General features: G+C 40.4%; 1 protein-coding gene across 32 annotated transcripts in view; it reads right to left on the bottom strand.

The window, feature by feature from the left end:
* Window positions 1-18,799, bottom strand: part of CADPS (calcium dependent secretion activator) — a 437,791-nt gene that overhangs the window by 222,388 nt on the left and 196,604 nt on the right. For all 32 annotated transcript variants that reach the window (XM_070576926.1, XM_070576929.1, XM_070576936.1 and 29 more), the window contains exons 5-6: window positions 13,948-14,181; window positions 9,647-9,768 (exon numbers count right to left, since the gene is read on the bottom strand). In XM_070576926.1, coding sequence (XP_070433027.1) covers window positions 9,647-9,768; window positions 13,948-14,181 — 356 coding nt within the window. The remainder of the gene's footprint in view (window positions 1-9,646; window positions 9,769-13,947; window positions 14,182-18,799) is intronic.

The following is an 18,799-nucleotide window of genomic DNA, read 5'->3' as shown; positions in this document are numbered from 1 at the left end:
TCGGCAGCCTGCTAGCTTCTCTTGAACAAAGGCTCTGATCCAGAAAGCAGCTGGAAGGATGGGCTTGCAGAGACCCAGGCCGTAGAGGGTGGGATGGTTTGGTGTGTTGTGACTCTGGGTGAGGACTCAGGGAGGACTGCTGTCTTTTTCTATTCCTCTCTCCTTTGGGAACCAGCTCATGTATCCTCAAATTGATGGCAGCCCACCCTGAGGGTCTGTCCTCTGGCTCTGGAAAGCGCTTTGGCAATAGTGCCCTTTCTCCTTTGGCAGACTCAGCTATTTTCTTTCCACGTGTTGGAGTCATAGAGCCTGGGTTTGAGGCATTGTTGGATTTCAGGGCAGGCCTCCTAACTTCTCTGAGCTTCTTTTTCCTTACATGTAATGAGATAGTGGGTATCTACTTCTTAACAGTACCTTGTGGGATTCCATGAGATTATAGCAGAGTTTTAGGTATTAATATTTCTTGAGAGGTTATGATATGACTTTCACTGAACTCGGCCACTAACGTGGATCATATCATCTTTCAACACCAACCCCACGAGGCAGGTTGCGTTATTGTCTCCATTTCAAATTTGAGGAAACTGGAGCTCAATGAGAGAATCCACTTGCCCACGATCACCCAGCTGGTGAGTGGTATTGCTGAGATTTAAACCTGGGTCTGTCTGACTCAGTCACATGGTACCAGCTAGCTCACTGCCTGACACCTAGTAGATTTCAAGAAATGGTAGGGGCAATTATCATTGATTTCCATGAGGAAGGATGATGATCACTATCATTAGTGGCTCTCCTGGAGTTTTGTAAGCACCTCGAGGGCATGGGCCACCTCTGGCTCACCTTTGCAGACTCACATGTATGGCACCTAACAGTGTTGCATGTGGGTTGAATTACGCCTGCTGGGCTGAGTGTCCACATTGAGGTGGAACACTGTGCTAGTGCTGATGTGTGACAGCATGTTCATCATCATTCAAATAGGGGCAGTGCTTTAACCCACAAAATAACTGAATTTATGGAAAGGACATGAGCCCTGTAAGATAGTTTTGCTAAGTAGTCAATGCTAATTAAAATACCTTCTTTGAATGGAGTGATTTCTTTCAGAAAGACAGGGTAGCAGAATGAGTCAAAAGTAGAGGCTTTGGGTTTGGCTCCTGGCTCAGCTGTTTATTATCTGTGCAATTTTGACCAAGTCACTCAACTTTTCTGAATCTCAGTGTTTCCATCAGTAAAATGGAAATAACAACAGTACCTATCTCATGGGTTTTGGGAGGGCATTTACTATGTATATAGTAAATTTGTACATATGTATATATTTACATAGTAAATAAGACATTTACTATGAAATACTTAGTACAGCGCCTGGCCCACAGAAAGTGTTGAATCAATGTTGGTGATTACTGTTTAGACCCAGGTTGCTTTCTTTCCCCAATTTCTCCCTCCAAATAAGAATGAAACTATAAAAATAGCCAACATGATTAACATGTGACAGGCACTGTTTTAAGAATTTTATATATGTGAATTCATTTAATTTTCAAAAGAATGTAGAAAATGAAGCACGGAGAGTTAGGTAACCTGCCCAAGCTCACATAGCTGAGATATGGACCCAGTAGTCTGGCTTCTGATTCTGTGCTTTTGTCCTTGACCCTGTACTGCTTCTATGCATCAGTGAATCTAAACCAAGTCTCTCTTGTTTTCTTATTAGTGAGAATTTAGAGTTTCCGGACTGCATCCATTGTCAGAGGTAAGTAACTCTATGGCATTCCTTCCTATTTTGTCCCTGATCACTAAATAACAAATATAGTGGTTTTTCACAGCTGGGGAGAAACGTATTGAGTTGGATTTCCACTGAACAGTGAACGGCAATCAGTCCAGTTCTTAGATTACTTCAGCATTAGATATAATTGGCAAGTAAGCTCAGGCAAAGTATTTGAGGAACTGAACCAGAAATAAAATGGACCTACTGTCACTTAGTCCTTAAAGGGCTATTAAAAAAATACATTCTTGTGTCAAACCTACCCAACTTCATACTATTCTTGAAATCAGAACTTTCATGGATTTCTCGTATTTGGATGGAGCCTCACTGTCTAGCTCTCAAACTCCAGCTGCCACTCAATTATCCAATTCTGGAACTCCTACCAACTCTAGAAATTCCACCAACTTGATGCTACTTGCAATTCCTGAAAAGTCTGTCTTAAGTTTTGCCATTATGGCTCTTCTCTGGATCAGCTGGGTGAACAAACTATAGAATTGTTGGGGGAGAAAGGGTCTTGGATACCACTTATCAAGACATTGTGAAGTTGGAAATCTTGGTGACCTATACAAGACAGGGTGGCAAATTTATGACAGAGTTAGGTGCAGCACTTGGAGCTCCTTCTCCACAGCTTGTTCTTGGGCACCCTATTCCTTTCCACCATCTACCCTACTGTTTGTTGTTTTACCAGCCAGCCTACTTTCACCCTTCAGTACACAAACAAACATAAACTGGCTTTCAACAGAAGTTGTGGCTTCTGGACCAAGCTTTCTGATCTGCAAGGCAGGACAATCTCTGAGCATCCCAAACTCTGATTATAATTTTGCTTCCTCCCAACCTACACATCTTCTGGGAGCCTTGCAAAATTGAATTTCTGGGTCACTGTTGGCTTTTACCATTTATGATTTAATTAACTCTGAAAGAAGCTAAGCCTTTTTTCTCAGAAAAGAAAAACCAGAGAAACAGTAACCAAGTTCCCACTCAGTACTACGTAAGTGTGGATTGTGGACTGTGACCTTGAGCATTGAGTTCTGAGAAAGGTAGACAAGAAAGGAGCTGATTCTCAGGAGGCATCTTCCTTTTTCTATTTTTCTGTGGCTTTCGCAGTTCTCAAAAGCCATAGTGGCTCCTGAAGAATTTGTCACTCTGTGCCCAGGCACTCAGATTTTCCTAGTCAGCTTTTTTCCATGGTTCCACAACATCAAGGGTCACGTCTGTGTTATTCCCCACTCTACCACTAATGCCTGGCAAATAGCATGTGCTCCGTAAGTATTTGTTGACCAACATACCTGTCATTCAAAGTTTACTCTGGTCCTTAAAGATGCTTCAGGTTTCAAGATGGAAATTCGATCATACATTCTCCTGGCTTAAAAATTCTCCAATGTCTTCTCCATGTTCTTGGAATGAAGTTCAAACCCTTTATGTGGTCAAAAGGTCCTGAGTTGTCTGGTCCTAGCTTGCCCTTTAAACTCTTCTTGTAGCATGCTCCCCGCTACTGTCTAATCTCTAGTCACATTTCTTTCCTTTCTGATTCCAGAACACATCAAACCCCTTCCTAGCTTAAAGCCTTTGCACTTGCTGTTCCCTGTGCCTGGAATGCTTTCCCTGGCTCTTCTAATGGCTGGTTCCTTCTCATCCTTCAGGTATCAACTCACACATTACCTACTCTGAGCATCCGTGGCCACTAGAGTACCCTATATCCCCATTACTTTTTACTACAGCAGGCTGTTTATTTCTTTCAGAATCAAAATATAATTTATCATATATGTTTATTTGTTAATTTGTTTATTGCCTATATCCTTTACTAGAATGTATGCTCCATGAGGCCAAGGCTTGATCCATGTTAGTCATGGCTGTAGCCCCAGCACTAGTTGGACCCAAGTAGAACATTCCACGTACACTTATTGAGGGAACGCAAGTGCCCACCCTTCCTATCATTCACTTACGTCTAAATTTTAAAGGAGGCATTCAGGAAAGATGTTCTATTTCCACTGAAACCATTCCAGGGGCCAGTACGCAGAAAACATCCTTAGTTAAACTGAGAAGGGAAGTACCATTAAGAAGATGATACATGAGGCAAGGAATTAGAGGACACAACTTCCTTTTCTGACTTGGTAACTGACTTAATGTGGGGGCGATTTAACACCACTCCATTTCTATGAATAATTTGGGCATAATAAGCCTGGCGCATTCTGAGTTGTACCATTAGGACAAATAATTATTCCACAGAAGAAAAATGTTATAGAAAGTCACCGTGTTTTGTTTTTGTGTTTTTGCTTTAATGTGGTCTCATCAGATAAGGTGCCATTGAAAAATGCTAGGGCTACGGCCAGATGTACCAGTTAGAGCATTTTATTTTCTTATTCCCTTGGAAAGTGGCAGGAAACAGTTTGATTGTGTTTTCTAATTCCTGACAATAATGAAATCCATATGTCATGAAGCCCATGGCTTGTCAGGGAATAATAAACTTGTGAAATAATCAAATGTTAAGTGGCGTCCTTGGTTTCAATTCAGAAGAATAGAATTTCAGATTAGTTAGCACAGTACTGGGCTGCTAACTGAAGCTGCCTTTCTTTTCAGCAAAATTATTTAAATTTCTCCAGTATTTAAACCTCAGGGGATGCTTTCTTTAGAGGGTAATTTACACTGTACGAATCCACCAAGAAAGCCACTCATTTTGGAATCTATCTTCTGCTCAGGGAATATGTGAGGTTTCCTTACATCAATTTTCCCAAATAAAAGTAATTTGCATACCATCTTCCCAATCTTTGCCATTTCCACATACCAACACAAGATACTTTCATGATTATTTTTTATCATATCTAGGTACCACCTGTGCTATTATTTACTTAATATATTTTATTTAAATTAATTCACTTTTTAAATGATATATTTCTTTAATAAAGGAAGACTTATGTCACTGCTATAAAAGACAAGGCAGCACCACCAGCCATGAATGGAAGGTGACACGAAGTACAACCTGCTATTATCTTATATATTTATTTGTTCATTTATTCTTGGCCTATGTGCTTTACTAAAACATACACTCCATGAGGCCAAGCCTTGATCCACGTTATTCACGGCTGTAGCCCAAGCTCTGGTTGGACCCACGTAGAACATTCCATGTACACTTGTCGAGGGAACACAAGTGCCACCCTTCATATCATTCACTTACATCTAAATTTCAAAGGAACCATTCAGGAAAGATATTCTGCTTTCTTTTAAACCATTCCAAAGGCCAGTACACAGAAAACGTTTTTGGTTAAATGAGATCTAAACAATGCTATTAAATTCTAAGTGCAGGCTCTGAGACTGAGGCCTGTGCAAGTGTTGCAAATTTACTAGAACCAAATCAAAACATTCTCCTTGACTTGATCAGAAGAACTGAAAATGAATGGAAAAGAAATAACTTCCTTATTACATGATTTGACGTTATTCCATGTTATGTCTTGGTAATATCGAACATGATCTCTGTTATCAGCAGAAGTAAGAGTGCCATCCTTTGAAAATCACTGCCTCAGGGCAAGAAAAATCTTCTGCTCTATTTCAAAGGAGGTGGAAAAATATATCTGGGTTCTTGAATCCACAAAGTATTTCCCTTCTTCATTCCCATGCCTGTCTGAGATTGCTCGCCTAAAAACACGATTTTGGTAACTTCTGCCTCAGCATCCCCATTGGTTTTCCACCAGAGGCAGAAACAATGTGCTGCAAATGAGAGCAATATTTTTTTAATAAATATATATCTTGAAAACTTTTGATCACATGTTCTTCTGGCTTTCCACCTTAAAAACCCAGGAGAGGAGGACAGTAGAATTGAAAGGATATATAGTCTGCTTGAAAATAACCAATGGGTACCAAAGAGATTGATAAAATAAAGGATGAGTGGGGGCTACACACACTCTCTCTCTCACACACACACACACAACTTTTTCCAACCACAAAGTATATTTAACTCATGAACATGGCATTCCTATATTACGTACCTGATCCATATTATGTACCATGCTGGGAAAGACCCTGGTTGTAAGTGAAGTGATGGAATTGATGAAGGAGGTGAGGGAGAGCTTGGAACCTCCATTACTAGGTTTGGACAATGTAGATCAGCATTTCCAGTGAATGTTAATAAGTGTTAGTTGAAATAACTTTAGGAAACTCATGGATAAACAAAGCTTAACAGGTTTATTACTGTCAGAAATCATCAAAGCCTTTAAAATGCCAATGTATACTGTGAATAACTTGGAAAGAGATGCAATGTCTTCCATTTCCCAAGCTTACTTGACCATGGTACCACTCTCCCTGTCTTTCTTTTTCTTAGAGTATTCCACACATTAAAGTTCCGAAAACACTCTTGGACAAACAGGGTTATGTAATGTACTCCTGAATTTGTGACTGTACTTGCAAAAAAAAAAAGAGACAAACGCTAAATTCCCTGTAGACACAAGAAAGGATAAAATGTTAGTGTTCCAGTTACTGGGTGAAATGCTTGGTAGCAGCAACAATAGAATTTATGAATAATAAATAAAATAAGCATGAGTGGAATTTTGGTTTTAGAGTATACAATAAAGTGTGGGCATCAGCTGGCTGTAAGATTAGTCAAAGACAAGATTCAGAGGTGAACAGGGCAGAAAAATGGCTAATCTTTTCAGACTACGAAGTGGAGTTATCGGGACAGATGAAAGATAACCCCAAAAAGGACACTTTTTGGGATAATCAAAATCAAGCAAAGATGACAGCTGGAGATTAGTAATGGGTGAAATTGTAAGTAGAAGAGGAGAGGAAAGGAGAAGAAATATAAGCTTCAAAGAAAAGAAAATGATGGAGAGGATTCCGAGTAAGTCCAAACTAGGAAGAGAGGAAGAAAATGGACCTGCATCAACAGGCTCATTCATCCTACCAGATAAAATTGGAAGCAGAGGAAAACTACCAGAACTATGACAAAGAAAAACGTAAAGAAGAGAATTGGGAAAAGAATTGTAGATTTAGAAGGATGATGAGTAGAGGTTATAAAGAAAATTTATATAGAAAGGATAAAGAAAGAGACAGAAATATGAGCATTGGTAGATTTCCAACTCTGGATATATCTCTTTGGGATACTATAGAAATGGCAAATAATGGCACTTGTACCCATTCCTCTCCCACGGCAGACATTACAAGTTGATCATGGCACTATTTCCCTCTTAATGAAGATTTGGCCTCAGAATCCTTCCCAACACAGCACTCCATGTAGCCACTACCAGCTGATTTGACTTGACCCTCGTCATGAAACTTGCATTCTTACTGTATTAAAAAAGAAAGAAACAAACCCTCTGTGGGGTTTTGGTAATACCCACTTGAAGAGGAATAAAAAAATTATACTTCTGGCTAGAAAAGCAAAATGTTTCAGTGTGTGATGTTTATTTATAGGAACATAATCATGCACGTGTATGGAGAGGAGCAAATATATATGTGAAATATGAGTATTTCCAATAGGTAGACCCAAGCATTTCATATTTATTTGTAATCTGAAACCCTACTTTAAACATTCATGGGTGCATGGGAATCAGTTCATCATTTACCCTGGCAACTGAAACCTTTAAATCCAATAAAATATGAATTATGTTTTGAGTTAAAATAGCCCATATGAAACAACAGCCTGTTAGAGTAATCAGAGCTTTCTTCCTCCTTCTCCAACTTGTGACACTATATCGGGCCCAATATCTTAAAAGGTGGGCAGAGGGGCTGGCCCGGTGATGTAGTAGTTAGGTTCATGTGCTCCTCTTCAGTGGCCCGGGGGTTCATGGGTTCAGATCCCGGGTGTGGACCTACACACCACTCATCAAGCCATGCTGTGGTAGCATCCCACAAACAAAATAGAGGAAGCCTGGCACAGATGTTAGCTCGGGGACAATCTTCCTCAAGCAAAAAAAAAAAAAAAAAAAAAAGAGGAAGATTCAAAAAAAAGAGGAAGAGGAAAAAAGAAGTTAGCTCAGGGCCAATCATCCTCACCAAAAAAAAGGTTGGCAGAAACACCAAATACATGACCTACGTGACACATTTTTAAAAAGCACATATAGGTGCCGGCCCCGTGGCTGAGTGGTTAAGTTCATGCACTTTGCTCAGGTGGCCCAGGGTTTCACTGGTTCAGATCCTGGGTGTGGGCCTAGCACCGCTCATCAAGCCATGCTGAGGGAGTGTCTCACATACCAGAACTAGAAGGACCTACAACTAGAATATACAACTATGTACTGGGGGGCTTTGGGGAGAAGAAAAAAAATGACTGGCAACAGATATTAGCTTACGGCAAAACTTTAAAAAAATAATAGCAATAATGAAAAATAAAAAGCACATATAAATAATCCACCATAACATAATAGCATTGATAATGATCAGGCCGTGGTGCCAGTGGGGGGAAAGATTGAGACTTCATCAATGGCATTCATTTTCAGTTTGAAACTAAGTTTAAACAAAGGGAGGAAGGATGGTGTGTGACCAGTTGCGCTGGTTTCCATTTCCTCCTGCATACACTCATTAATTTCATCCAGCTTCTGAGCATCTGAGGCCTTTGCCTATTCATACAAAGAACCACTTGAAGGCATACAATGCCCTCAGATTTTCTCTCGTCCAGGAAACATTCAGTGCTTTCTTTGAACTGCTTTGTTTGAACATCCTGGTAAGTTATTAATGTTCTGCCAAACAGCTCATAATGCTCTAGGGGAGGAGAGGCAGTGAGCTGCTGTTAGGAGTTATTCTCTTTATGACTTTCTTATGAATTTACACTAATAAAAAAAGATGCTCATTAGTCTAGGCTGGCTTAATTGAGATAGAAAAGGAAGAGAGAGAGGCAGTGGGTAGGGAGGGAAGACAGCAGTGATCTTTCAAGGATCTTTGAGGCCTGAGAGTCTATTGACCTAAATGAACTAATCATCATCACTCCTGGGAAACACTGCAATAGAATCCTAACTGCTATCCTGCATCAGCTCTGCCCCCTCCACTGCAGCCAGAGGGATCTTTTCAAATCACACATCTAACCATGTGTCCCCATGCTTTCTTCTCCATGGCCTAGCAAGGCCTTTCACGGTGTGGCCTCTTCCTGCCTCACTGGCAACTGATGGCATATCTTGGTCTCTGAACTGCAGCCCCACTGGCTTTCTTTCAATTTCTCTTTGCTACAGGGCCTTTGCACAAGCTGACTCTGTCTGGAACGCTCTTTCCACTCCTATGCCCCTTGTTCACCTTTTATACTATTAGTCCAAATGTCTTATAACCCCTAAAGAAGGCCTACTCTGACTTAATTCCCCCTACTATCTCCTCTCAGAGTGCTCTTTCCTTCTCAGCATTTACAACTATCTGTAATTACGTTTCTGTGAGATTATTTTTCTGATGCCCCTACTCAACTGTAAGCTCTGTAGGGCTACAACAGTGACTATTTTCCTTTCTACTGTGCCACAGTAACTTGTACACACACAATGAGCATTTGACAAATATGTATTGACCTAATGAATTAGTGTATTATGTCTAATGTAACATACTGCTTTGATGATATATTCATAACTGTGGCTCATAAAGATTTTGAAAAAAATTGCTTATACTGCAAACCAAATATTATTTAGAAAATATAATAAATTTATACAAAACTCTCCTGCACACCATATTGAAGGATGGAAGTTGTGACTCTCTAATGCGAATATATAAAGCTTCCAGAAAGGAGATTGTTTCTTTAATTTTCTTCTGTTCTCTGCTTTGAAGGAAGTCTTTTTATGGCTGCCAAATAAAAATGTAGTCAAGTCATCTTGTTTGAAAAATAAACAAGGTAAATGTCTCCTAGAACATTCTGGGGAAACCAGACCTTTAACTTGGAGTTCGCCAAAATGGAGCCGAGAGAACAACCTTCTGGAAGATCAACTGTGGAGAAACACAACTTACGTTGGTTTAGAAGCCTCGGCCTGGTCAGTCTGTAGTTTCTCTCCTCCTTCCACCTCCATGGTGCAGTATACAATGCGATTTGGAGCCAAAGATTTGAGGCCTTGGACTTCCATGATCACCACCTAGAAACAGAGTCACACACAGTAGAGGTTACTGCTAAAGCCCACGGGCAGCATCACCCAGAGGAAAATACAGAGATGAGAAGAAGTTACAAAAAACGCCAACACGTGTCTGATGGCTTCTATCAGGTTTCTCCGAGTCATGCTGGGGTCAGTCTAGCATGAAGATGTAATTCTTCACAGTGTAGCTTATTGCCTCCCAGATGGAAAGACAAGGCTCACTAATTCAGATGCTCATAGGGGCCAGACAGGTAATGGGCTACTCTTTTCTGCTTTAGACACATGGAGTCATTTTTCATTTCCATGAAGAAATAGGTTTTCTCCTATTTCTTCAAAAACAGTTCAGCTTTTAATTCAGCACTTGGCAGAGACATAGTTCCATGAATTCACTTTTCTCTTTACAATAAGATAAGTGATAAGGCAAGTGCTAAGTTAAAGGGCAAGTAGCATTCAGCATTAGAGTCAGAGATGCAATAGGGAGTAGTGGGGACTGTGGCAAACTGGAAAGCACATGCTCCATCTAAAGGGAGCAGTTGTTATTCAGTTGCAGCCCATTGTTGCCCTGTCTTTCCCTGGTCCAGAGTTGCCAGATGCTCTAATTTTTTCCTACCAGAAAATGGAAATCTGGTTCAGAAACAAAGTCAGAAATCTGATTTTGAAATTTTGACAATAATCCAAAAAGCAAGGAATAAAATACACAAACTTTGTGCAGGCCAACATTGTTGTGTCAAAACAAAAACATGTCTGCAGCTGCATATACTCTGTTCTAGACTGAGAGAAAAGGCTTATATCTTGATGGACCTGGTATTTTACAATACCTGGCACTTCCCACCAGTACACTTAAACTCCATTCAATCACCTGCTGTTCTCATATTCAGTGGTATGCCCTGTCACTTACAAGATTAAGGGGGTGGGGAGGGGAGGGCAGAGATATAATTTAAAATTCTGAAACAAATGATCTACATTGTGATCTACAGTGAGCAATGTATATAAAAATAATCACTCAATTGTACTCCAAAAGAAGTAATGACATTCCACAAGGAGAAGGATGTGAGTGTGCAAAAACTGATGTAAACTTCTGTAATGGGCTTGATTCAAGGAAGTACAACAGGGCTGGCATTGAGCCTGGATTCACAAGTCACAGTTTTGCTGCTGGATAGCCCAGTGGTTCTCAAACCTAGTGTGAATCAGAATCATCTGGAGGCCTTGTTAAACCAGGGACTCCTGGACTCCACCCTGAGTTCCTGATAAGTAGGTCTGGGGTGGGGCCCCAAACTTTTCATTTCTAACAACTTCCTCAGTAATGCTGATGTTGATGGTGGTAATCCGGGAGCTTTGAGAACCGTTGTACTACTCAAATGACGTTGGGCAAATGACTTGACCTTGAAGTCACTTGACTTTTCTTTCAAGTCTCCTCTGCCTCGGTTTCCTCATCTGTAAAGTGGGGACAATGATATATGTGTCCTCTCTCTCTCTCTCTGAGGCTGTTGTGTGAGGATTAAATGAGAGGATCTATGTAATTGAAAAATTTTACACTGAGAAGAACCACACAAATGAAAAGAAACAGGAGGCACTTGAAAAAGAGCACAATTTTGGAATTTAAATGATCTGAGTTCAAATCCTGAATCTGCATCTTCACTAGCTGTGTAACATTTGCAAGTTTCTTAACCTCTCTGAAGCTTTATTTCTGTATCTGCAAATTCCTCAAAAGACTGTTGTGAGGATTTGCTGAATTAGTGATGGCAAAGCAGGCATAATGGCATTCTACAAACACCTGTTGCTCTTTATCAGACCACTACCCCTGCCTAAGGCCACGCCCCTGGGCATCCTGGACCTTGGTCCTCTTGCAGCGTTAACTGCTCCTGGTGTCCCCTCCAGTAATGCAATTCTATAATTACATAAAATATGTCTGTACCAACCTGCAAATTCAAACCCCAGTCTGCTTAGATGAGACGACACAGTCCTCTCTCTCTGTCTTCTTGCCCATCCCCCTATGTTTTCCCAAACACATTCACAAATAGAGGCACAATGATTTTTGCTGGCAGGTTTAGTATGATGTGCAAGTAAGTGTTATAATTAAAAAGTATTTGGAAACCCTAGGTCACTTCTTTCTGTACTTGTACTTACAAGTTAAAGCCTGTTTGAATCAATGTGCACATGGGAATATGGCTGGGGACTCGCCCACATCTATATTTCAGATAATCAGCTGCATAATATTGAGTACCGATAAAGAATTAGAAAATTACAGATTTAAAAGCTTCATGAAAATCAATAAACCACTTTTTTCCCCTTGCTGTAGGAAGATGAGGCAGTAGGGATAAATTGCCACTTCTAATTGGCAATAATCAAATTCAAAGACACCTAAGAAAAAGCGTTCAGTACCTCAGGTGGCAGCATTAAAAAAGAAAGAAAGAAAGGAAGTTTCTGTGAAATTACACTGATGATTTTTTCACACACCAAGTGCTCTATATTTAATTAAATACTGCCTCTTCCAACTGCAAGATACTCGTTGAAAACACTGTAATGTGTCTATCTCAGTCCAAACTGAGCACAGTAAAATAAATTACCTGCAGTTAATTCACAGCAAGCCTTAATGATGTTCTAGAAAATTAATTTAGTCTTTACAAATTCTAATTAAATTTACAGAAATTTTATCTATTCTCTTGGTCTCCCCACATCTAGAGTCATCTTAAAATCCTTGTGGGGTTTTGAGCTTTAATAAGTTATGAATGGTTCTCAAACTTAGTGTAAGAAGTACCACGGTAGCTCATTAAAATGCACCTTCCAGGGCTGCATGGCTCCTAGAGATTCTTTTTTTTTCTGACAACTTTATTGAGGCATATTTTACATATCATGTAATTAACCCATTTCAGGTGTACAATGCCGTGATTTTAGTAAATTTACTATGTTGTGTGACCATCATCATAAATTAGTTTTAGGATATTTTAATCTCCTCCAGCAAGGTTCCTCATGTCTATTTCTATCCCCTGCCCTAGGCAATGCTAATCTACTTTCTGTTTCTGGATATTTGTCTTTTCTGTACATTTCATATAAATGGAATCAAACAATATGTGGTCTCTTGTGTCTGGCTTCTTTCAAGAAGCATAAAGTTTTTGAGGTTCATGTAAATCAAAGCATGTGTCAGTGGTCTGTTCCACTTCATTGCTGGATAGTAGTCCCTCATATGGATGTACCACGTTTTGCCTATCCATTCATCAGTTGATAGACATTTAGATTGTCTCCATTTTTGGCTATTATGAATAATGTTACTATAAACATTTGTGAGCAAGTCTTTGTGGGGACATGTGTTTTCATTTTTCTTGGGTAGATATCTAAGAGTGGAGTTGCTGCAACATATGGTAGTTTTATGTTTAACTTCTTAACAAACCACCAAACTATTTTCCAAAGTGACTGCACCATTTTAATCCCTACCGCTAATGATTTGAGTCAATAGGTCTGGGTGGTACAGGAATCTGCATACTAAACCAGCGTTCCAGGTAATCCTAATGTAGCTAGATCAGAACCCTTCTTTAGATTATATGTATAAAAACAAACACTTGAATAGAAGTTACAGAGAAATTTATTGACGTGTTGAGCCTTCTGCCACAATTCTGGCCTAAATGAGTTCTTTCTTTGTGTTCTTCCCACCAAGTGGTGGACTGAAATGGTAAGATCATGTAGACTCATGGTGGCTGCCATAATGGACCAGGTGAAGGCAGAGCAAAACACCTGACAAAGAAGAGACTGAACTAAAAAAGTCTTCCCCACCAGAAGGGGCTCTCTACCGTATAGCCAACAGGAGAGATGATGGGTAAGAAAATTTGCAACTCACCATGAAACGATGCTAGATTGTTTCTCTCATCACTGTAATACAGGTTGCCAAAATGTAAACTTTCTAAATTGCATAAGGTCTTTACAAAATCCTTGAGCACAGCTTGAAGACAGGGAAAATAATGCAAGATTAAATTTAGTAGGTGGTTCTTAAGACTGCATTTCCTTAAAAAAGTATGGGCTCCTGGAGATGGGAATCACTTGCTGATTAGCTGACCTATGCTTAACAAGCTGTTATTTTAATAACTGCTCCTGGAGTGCAAGGAGGAAAACAAGCTGATTGTGGTGCATCTAATCACCCATGTCCTGCTTGCTGTGCTAGAAAACTTTCAAGAGTTGAGAGCTTTTTACCTCCAAGGAGAAAGACAGCACGACATCTGACTTGGAGAGCTGGTTCTCGCTCTCCTCACCCATGTCGATGATGGAAGCATTGTGGCTGCGTTTGAGTTTCTGCAGCTTGAACTCGCCACCTTTGGACACGGGCATGCTCTCCAAGTTGGCCATGAGTAGGTTGACAGATGACTTCAGCTCCTCAATGTACATGTTTTCCATTTCTTTGGATACAAACTTGGGAAATTTGCGTTCCTGGTAAAGGAAAAGAAAAGTATGAGCAGAGGAGTAAACAGAGACCTAATTTACATAGAAAGTTTTTGTCTTGCAGCCCGGAGTTACGATAACTATTGAAATTTGTCCATAAATTGTGGCATTGTGCTAGAAAAATGTTCAGTCTAGTTGGGTAGACAGCTGCCTGACTTCTAGTTATTTACATTCTCCAACAGGTAAGAAACACATACATAAACATATAGTAAGAAAGAGTCAAGTGTTTTATTATAGTTATATTTTTTCCCAGTTTTCTCCAGCAAATTTGATTTGTGGAAAGAAAAATGGGGTGATATTTTTCAAATCTTGTTTCAGTTGGAGCAGTTCTTCTTTTTAGCAAAATGCAGTCAGTTGCCTTTAAGTTATGGAGACAGAAAGACATCCTATTTCTGGATCTCTATAGAGATTTTCTCACATGAATAATTCAAAAGGAGCTCATTTGAGATGTTTCAAACATAGCTCATGGCTATTTCTAAAAAGAATAGTTACTGTTTTCAAGAAAAATTGAAAACGTTAATAAAGCAACGAAAACATGATTAAAATTCTTTAGAAAAGAAGATAAAGCAGTTCAGTGTCAGAACTGACCTCTCTTCTTTTCCTTCCTTGCCTATGCTTTCAGTTATAATGGCAACATGCTTTGGCCATGCTCTTTGTTTCTTCATATCTCTAAGTTGACCAAGTGCCTTGAATATACTTTGGATCAGTTACCACCTCAAAGAATCATTTCCCACTTGAAACATGAATTTGCCCTCCCCAGTCCCGTTCCGTATATGATCACATGAGGAGCAAGTCAAATAAATCAGTTTGATTTTTTTGCAAGTGACAGGAAAATTCAACTTGAACTGGCTTAAACAATGAAGGAATTTATTGGTTTGAAAATATCCTGGGGTAGATCCAGCTTCAGGCAAGGCTGGAATCAGGATACATATGATATCACCACAACTGAGTTTTTCCTCCAAATTTTGTTTGGGTTTCTCTGGGTTTACTCTATGCTCAGCCTGGCTCCCTTTAATGTCACAAAAAGATTGCTAAAGATCTGCACTTCACAATATCACATCACACTATCTAAAGGAAGAGTGAACATCCTTTTGTAATGCCCACAGAAGAGGGAGAGTCTTTTCTTTCACAATTCTCACCCAAAGTCAGACTAATGTACATACCCTGAATGAATTTCTATGGCCAATTATAATATGCTGTGCCGAATTGCTTAGGCATGGTTTATGTTCTCCCTCCATGTGGCTGGGGCTAGAACTCCACCTCGATCACTTGGAACATGAATTGGTTTGCCAATTCTGGGTAGCAAAAAATAAAATGTCTAGTACATGGGCACCTGACTTAAAGTCAATCAACTAATTCTATTAAGTGGCCAACAATCAACTGGAGTTTAATCTCTCAAACAACTTAACTGAGAGATATTGAGATTGCAGTCAGTGGTGGAGCTGAAACAATAAGATCATATAGGCTCATGGGTGGTTGCCATATTGGACCAGGTGAAAGCAGAGTAAGAAACTTGACAAAGAAGAGAAAGAGGTAGAGAGATAGAGAGAGGGAAGGAGGGAGATAGAGACAGAGAGAGGGAGGAAAAGAGGGAGAGAAGAGAAGAGGAGAGAAGAGGCTATCTGTATTCACAAAAAGGAGCTTTGCCTTTTATTGGTTTTTGAATCCCCACAAAGCCTAGTTATTCCTCCTGCATTTTGGATTTTTGAGATTCTCTTATTTTCCTTTCAACAATTCCCCCCTACCCACTGGTTAGCTACAAAGGTTTTTCTTCCTTGCCACCACAGAAACTTCACTGAGATTCCAATAGTGGATCCTCTCTATAGGGCTTGGAGATACCTTTGTGCTATGCCAACCTTCTTCCTACCTGGGGTCCATCAGAAGTGTTCCCCTTTCCGCCTGCCACCCTCTGTAACTCTCTGCCATCTTGTCATCTTCCACTTTTTACCTTAAAACTTTACTTCCCTAGGTTGAGTCCCCTGATTGAACTTTCTCGCAATACCTAGCTCAACTTCTTGGTAACATTTATTATAATTAATGAAACAATCGTGAAATTTATTTGTTTAATGTCTGTCTTTCCTGCTGGGCCACAAGATAGGACTATACCTATCTTGAAACCCCTGCTGAATTCTTGTTATCTAGTATAATGTTTGGCACATAGTAATTGTTCAATACATATGAGTTGAGTGAAGGAATGGATGGCTTGCCAAAATGTCCATATTAAATATCAACACAGCTAAAACTTGCTGTGAGGAGGAGGTGGAGAGATGACGAATTAAGTTCTGGAAGAACACTGAGATTCTGCTTTTCCATGTAAATGAATAAGGGGGTCTGAAATCCACTCAGCAACCTTAGAGAACCGGTTCCTTCTGGCACCTCTTGGTATAATCATTTCCTGCTTTAACACTGGGCTCAGCCCACTGCGTGGTGCTTTCTAAACATATTGTGGGTGAATGTGAGAGGAGAAGCAGGATGGATGCCTCTGAAATGAGAGGATAGGTTGATGAGCTTGACAGGAGCTAGTAATGATTTAAAGCAAGAGTTTTATTTCTTCAAAACTCTTGCATAGTGGGCTTGCTTTTTGTCATTCTTAGACTCAATCGGGGACAATTGTGAGCCTCAGAAACTTGGGCATCCTTTATGAAAAAGGCCATGGAGATGTAAGGACTTGGCTGCTGGGCCACCATCACTTAGTAAACATTTACTGCCAACCAATACTGTGCCTGCAGTAGTGGTAGGCATGGGTGGATCATGATTAAAGGATGTGTACTGTTCTCCTGGAGCTAACAGTTAGTGAGGAGAACAATCTATAAAGAAACATCAAGGTAGACACTGTAATGGAAGTATATGGGATGTGGACTCTTCCTGAGAGAATCAGCCTGCCTTTTCTGAGGAGGTGATCCTTGTGCTGAGACTCGATGGATGAGGAAAAGTTTGCCACCAGGCTGAGTTGGCTAAGACAGGGCCACCACTGTTTTCTCCTTTCCATGGAAAATGTAACAGGTAACCATGAATCCAAGAAGGTCTATATAACTGTATGCAGTCACAAAATATTTCCCCATCTCCTTTGGGACGTGGCCCTTCTCAGGAGTGAAGAGAAGAATGAAGCAGGTTAATTCATGGTCAAAGAGTGGTCCCCAAGGCCATGTTAAAGGCTGCCAAGCAGCATAGGTTACATACTAACAGCCTGAAGGCCGTTACACTAACCTATTTCTTTCCTCCTCATGTTGGGGCCCAAACCTCATAACTACATAGGATTCTTGGGGAGCTGGAGAAGTGGTAAATCTGATTTTTATTGGCAGCTGCCGGCCTTGCAGTTGCCACGGAGTTGGAGAGAAAAACCATCATGTCCGTCAAGTGGGTTCTTTCCTGCTAATCAGCCTTGAGAGATTCTGCCATTAAGTGCAGTCCCTTTTATCATGCCATCTTTGGAACTCACATGGGGCCTGTAACTCCACAGTCCTGAAGTTTTGGAAGAAGACCCGGTGGTTACAGACAATACCACTCTGGCCCAGAGATAGCATCCACCCAACTTTATACAGCAGAATACTGGAAAAATCCAAAGAACGATCACCCCTCCCGGAACTCGGACAGTTCCTAATGACACCATAAAAAGAGGCTCATAAAACTGAAGTCTGCAAGAGAAAACAAGGCCATCTTTCTGCCCTGAGTATTTAAGCCTTGAGAAGAAATACCATTCTGTCAATCTAGGCTGAAGTTCTTGAGGGGAGTTTTCAGCAGCAGACCCATTACAAACACATTTCAAAGCTGCAGTTGTGCCAAAATAAGGAAAATGTAGTCGTCCATCTCAATTGTTACTTTCCTAGGCATAAAGGTAAATTAGCCTTGACAAAAGGATGGTTTATTCACATTGCTTTATGAAAGACATAGCATCCGGGTGGACAAAGTCTTCCAAAGAAAATCTCCACTGGCCATTTATTTTTGTTTTGGGCTGATAAGAATCCTCATGGGGACGGCCTCCCAAGGACAATTCCTACCAGGGTTATTTATGCTTGGCCACATTGAGGGATGTTTGGAACATCTTGAAAAATAACATTTGAAAGTCCTAACAGCTCTGTTAGCCATTTACTTTTCTTCTTTGTCTTTGCATGTTTACCCATAGAGGATGAGGTGGGTATGCGCATAAAAGCTGATAAGGATACTCCCACTCAGAGAGAGGATCTAGACCCCAAAGGCTCAAATGACATACTGGTGGATGATCAGAAGGAAGGATGTGGCAGCAGGACACTTTCTAGACATGGCGTTCACTGACAGTACTGTGCCTATTCAATACAATCTTTCAAATACTTCCTGGGCTCCTATCATGTGTCAGATGGCATGGTTGTCACTGAGGATGAGCCACTCAAGTAAGTGGCAATGGTATGGAGTCGGGGGAATGCCAGAAAGGAACCAGTTAGATACCATGTGACACATGAAGTAACAGAGGCAGGCGCAGAGTACAAAGGGGTACCAAGGAACCTTATCCAGTCCACATTAGTGAAACAGACTCGACTCTGAATCCTGGTCTTCCACTTGCTAGTTGTGTGAGTTTAGACAGGTGTCTTCACCTGTCTGAATTTTGGTTTCCATGTTTGAAATGGGGATA

Source organism: Equus przewalskii, chromosome 15 (genome assembly GCF_037783145.1).
Source record: "Equus przewalskii isolate Varuska chromosome 15, EquPr2, whole genome shotgun sequence".
NCBI lineage: Eukaryota > Metazoa > Chordata > Mammalia > Perissodactyla > Equidae > Equus > Equus przewalskii.
Note: the sequence above shows the minus strand (reverse complement) of the source record. Positions and strands in the feature narration are given on the sequence as shown.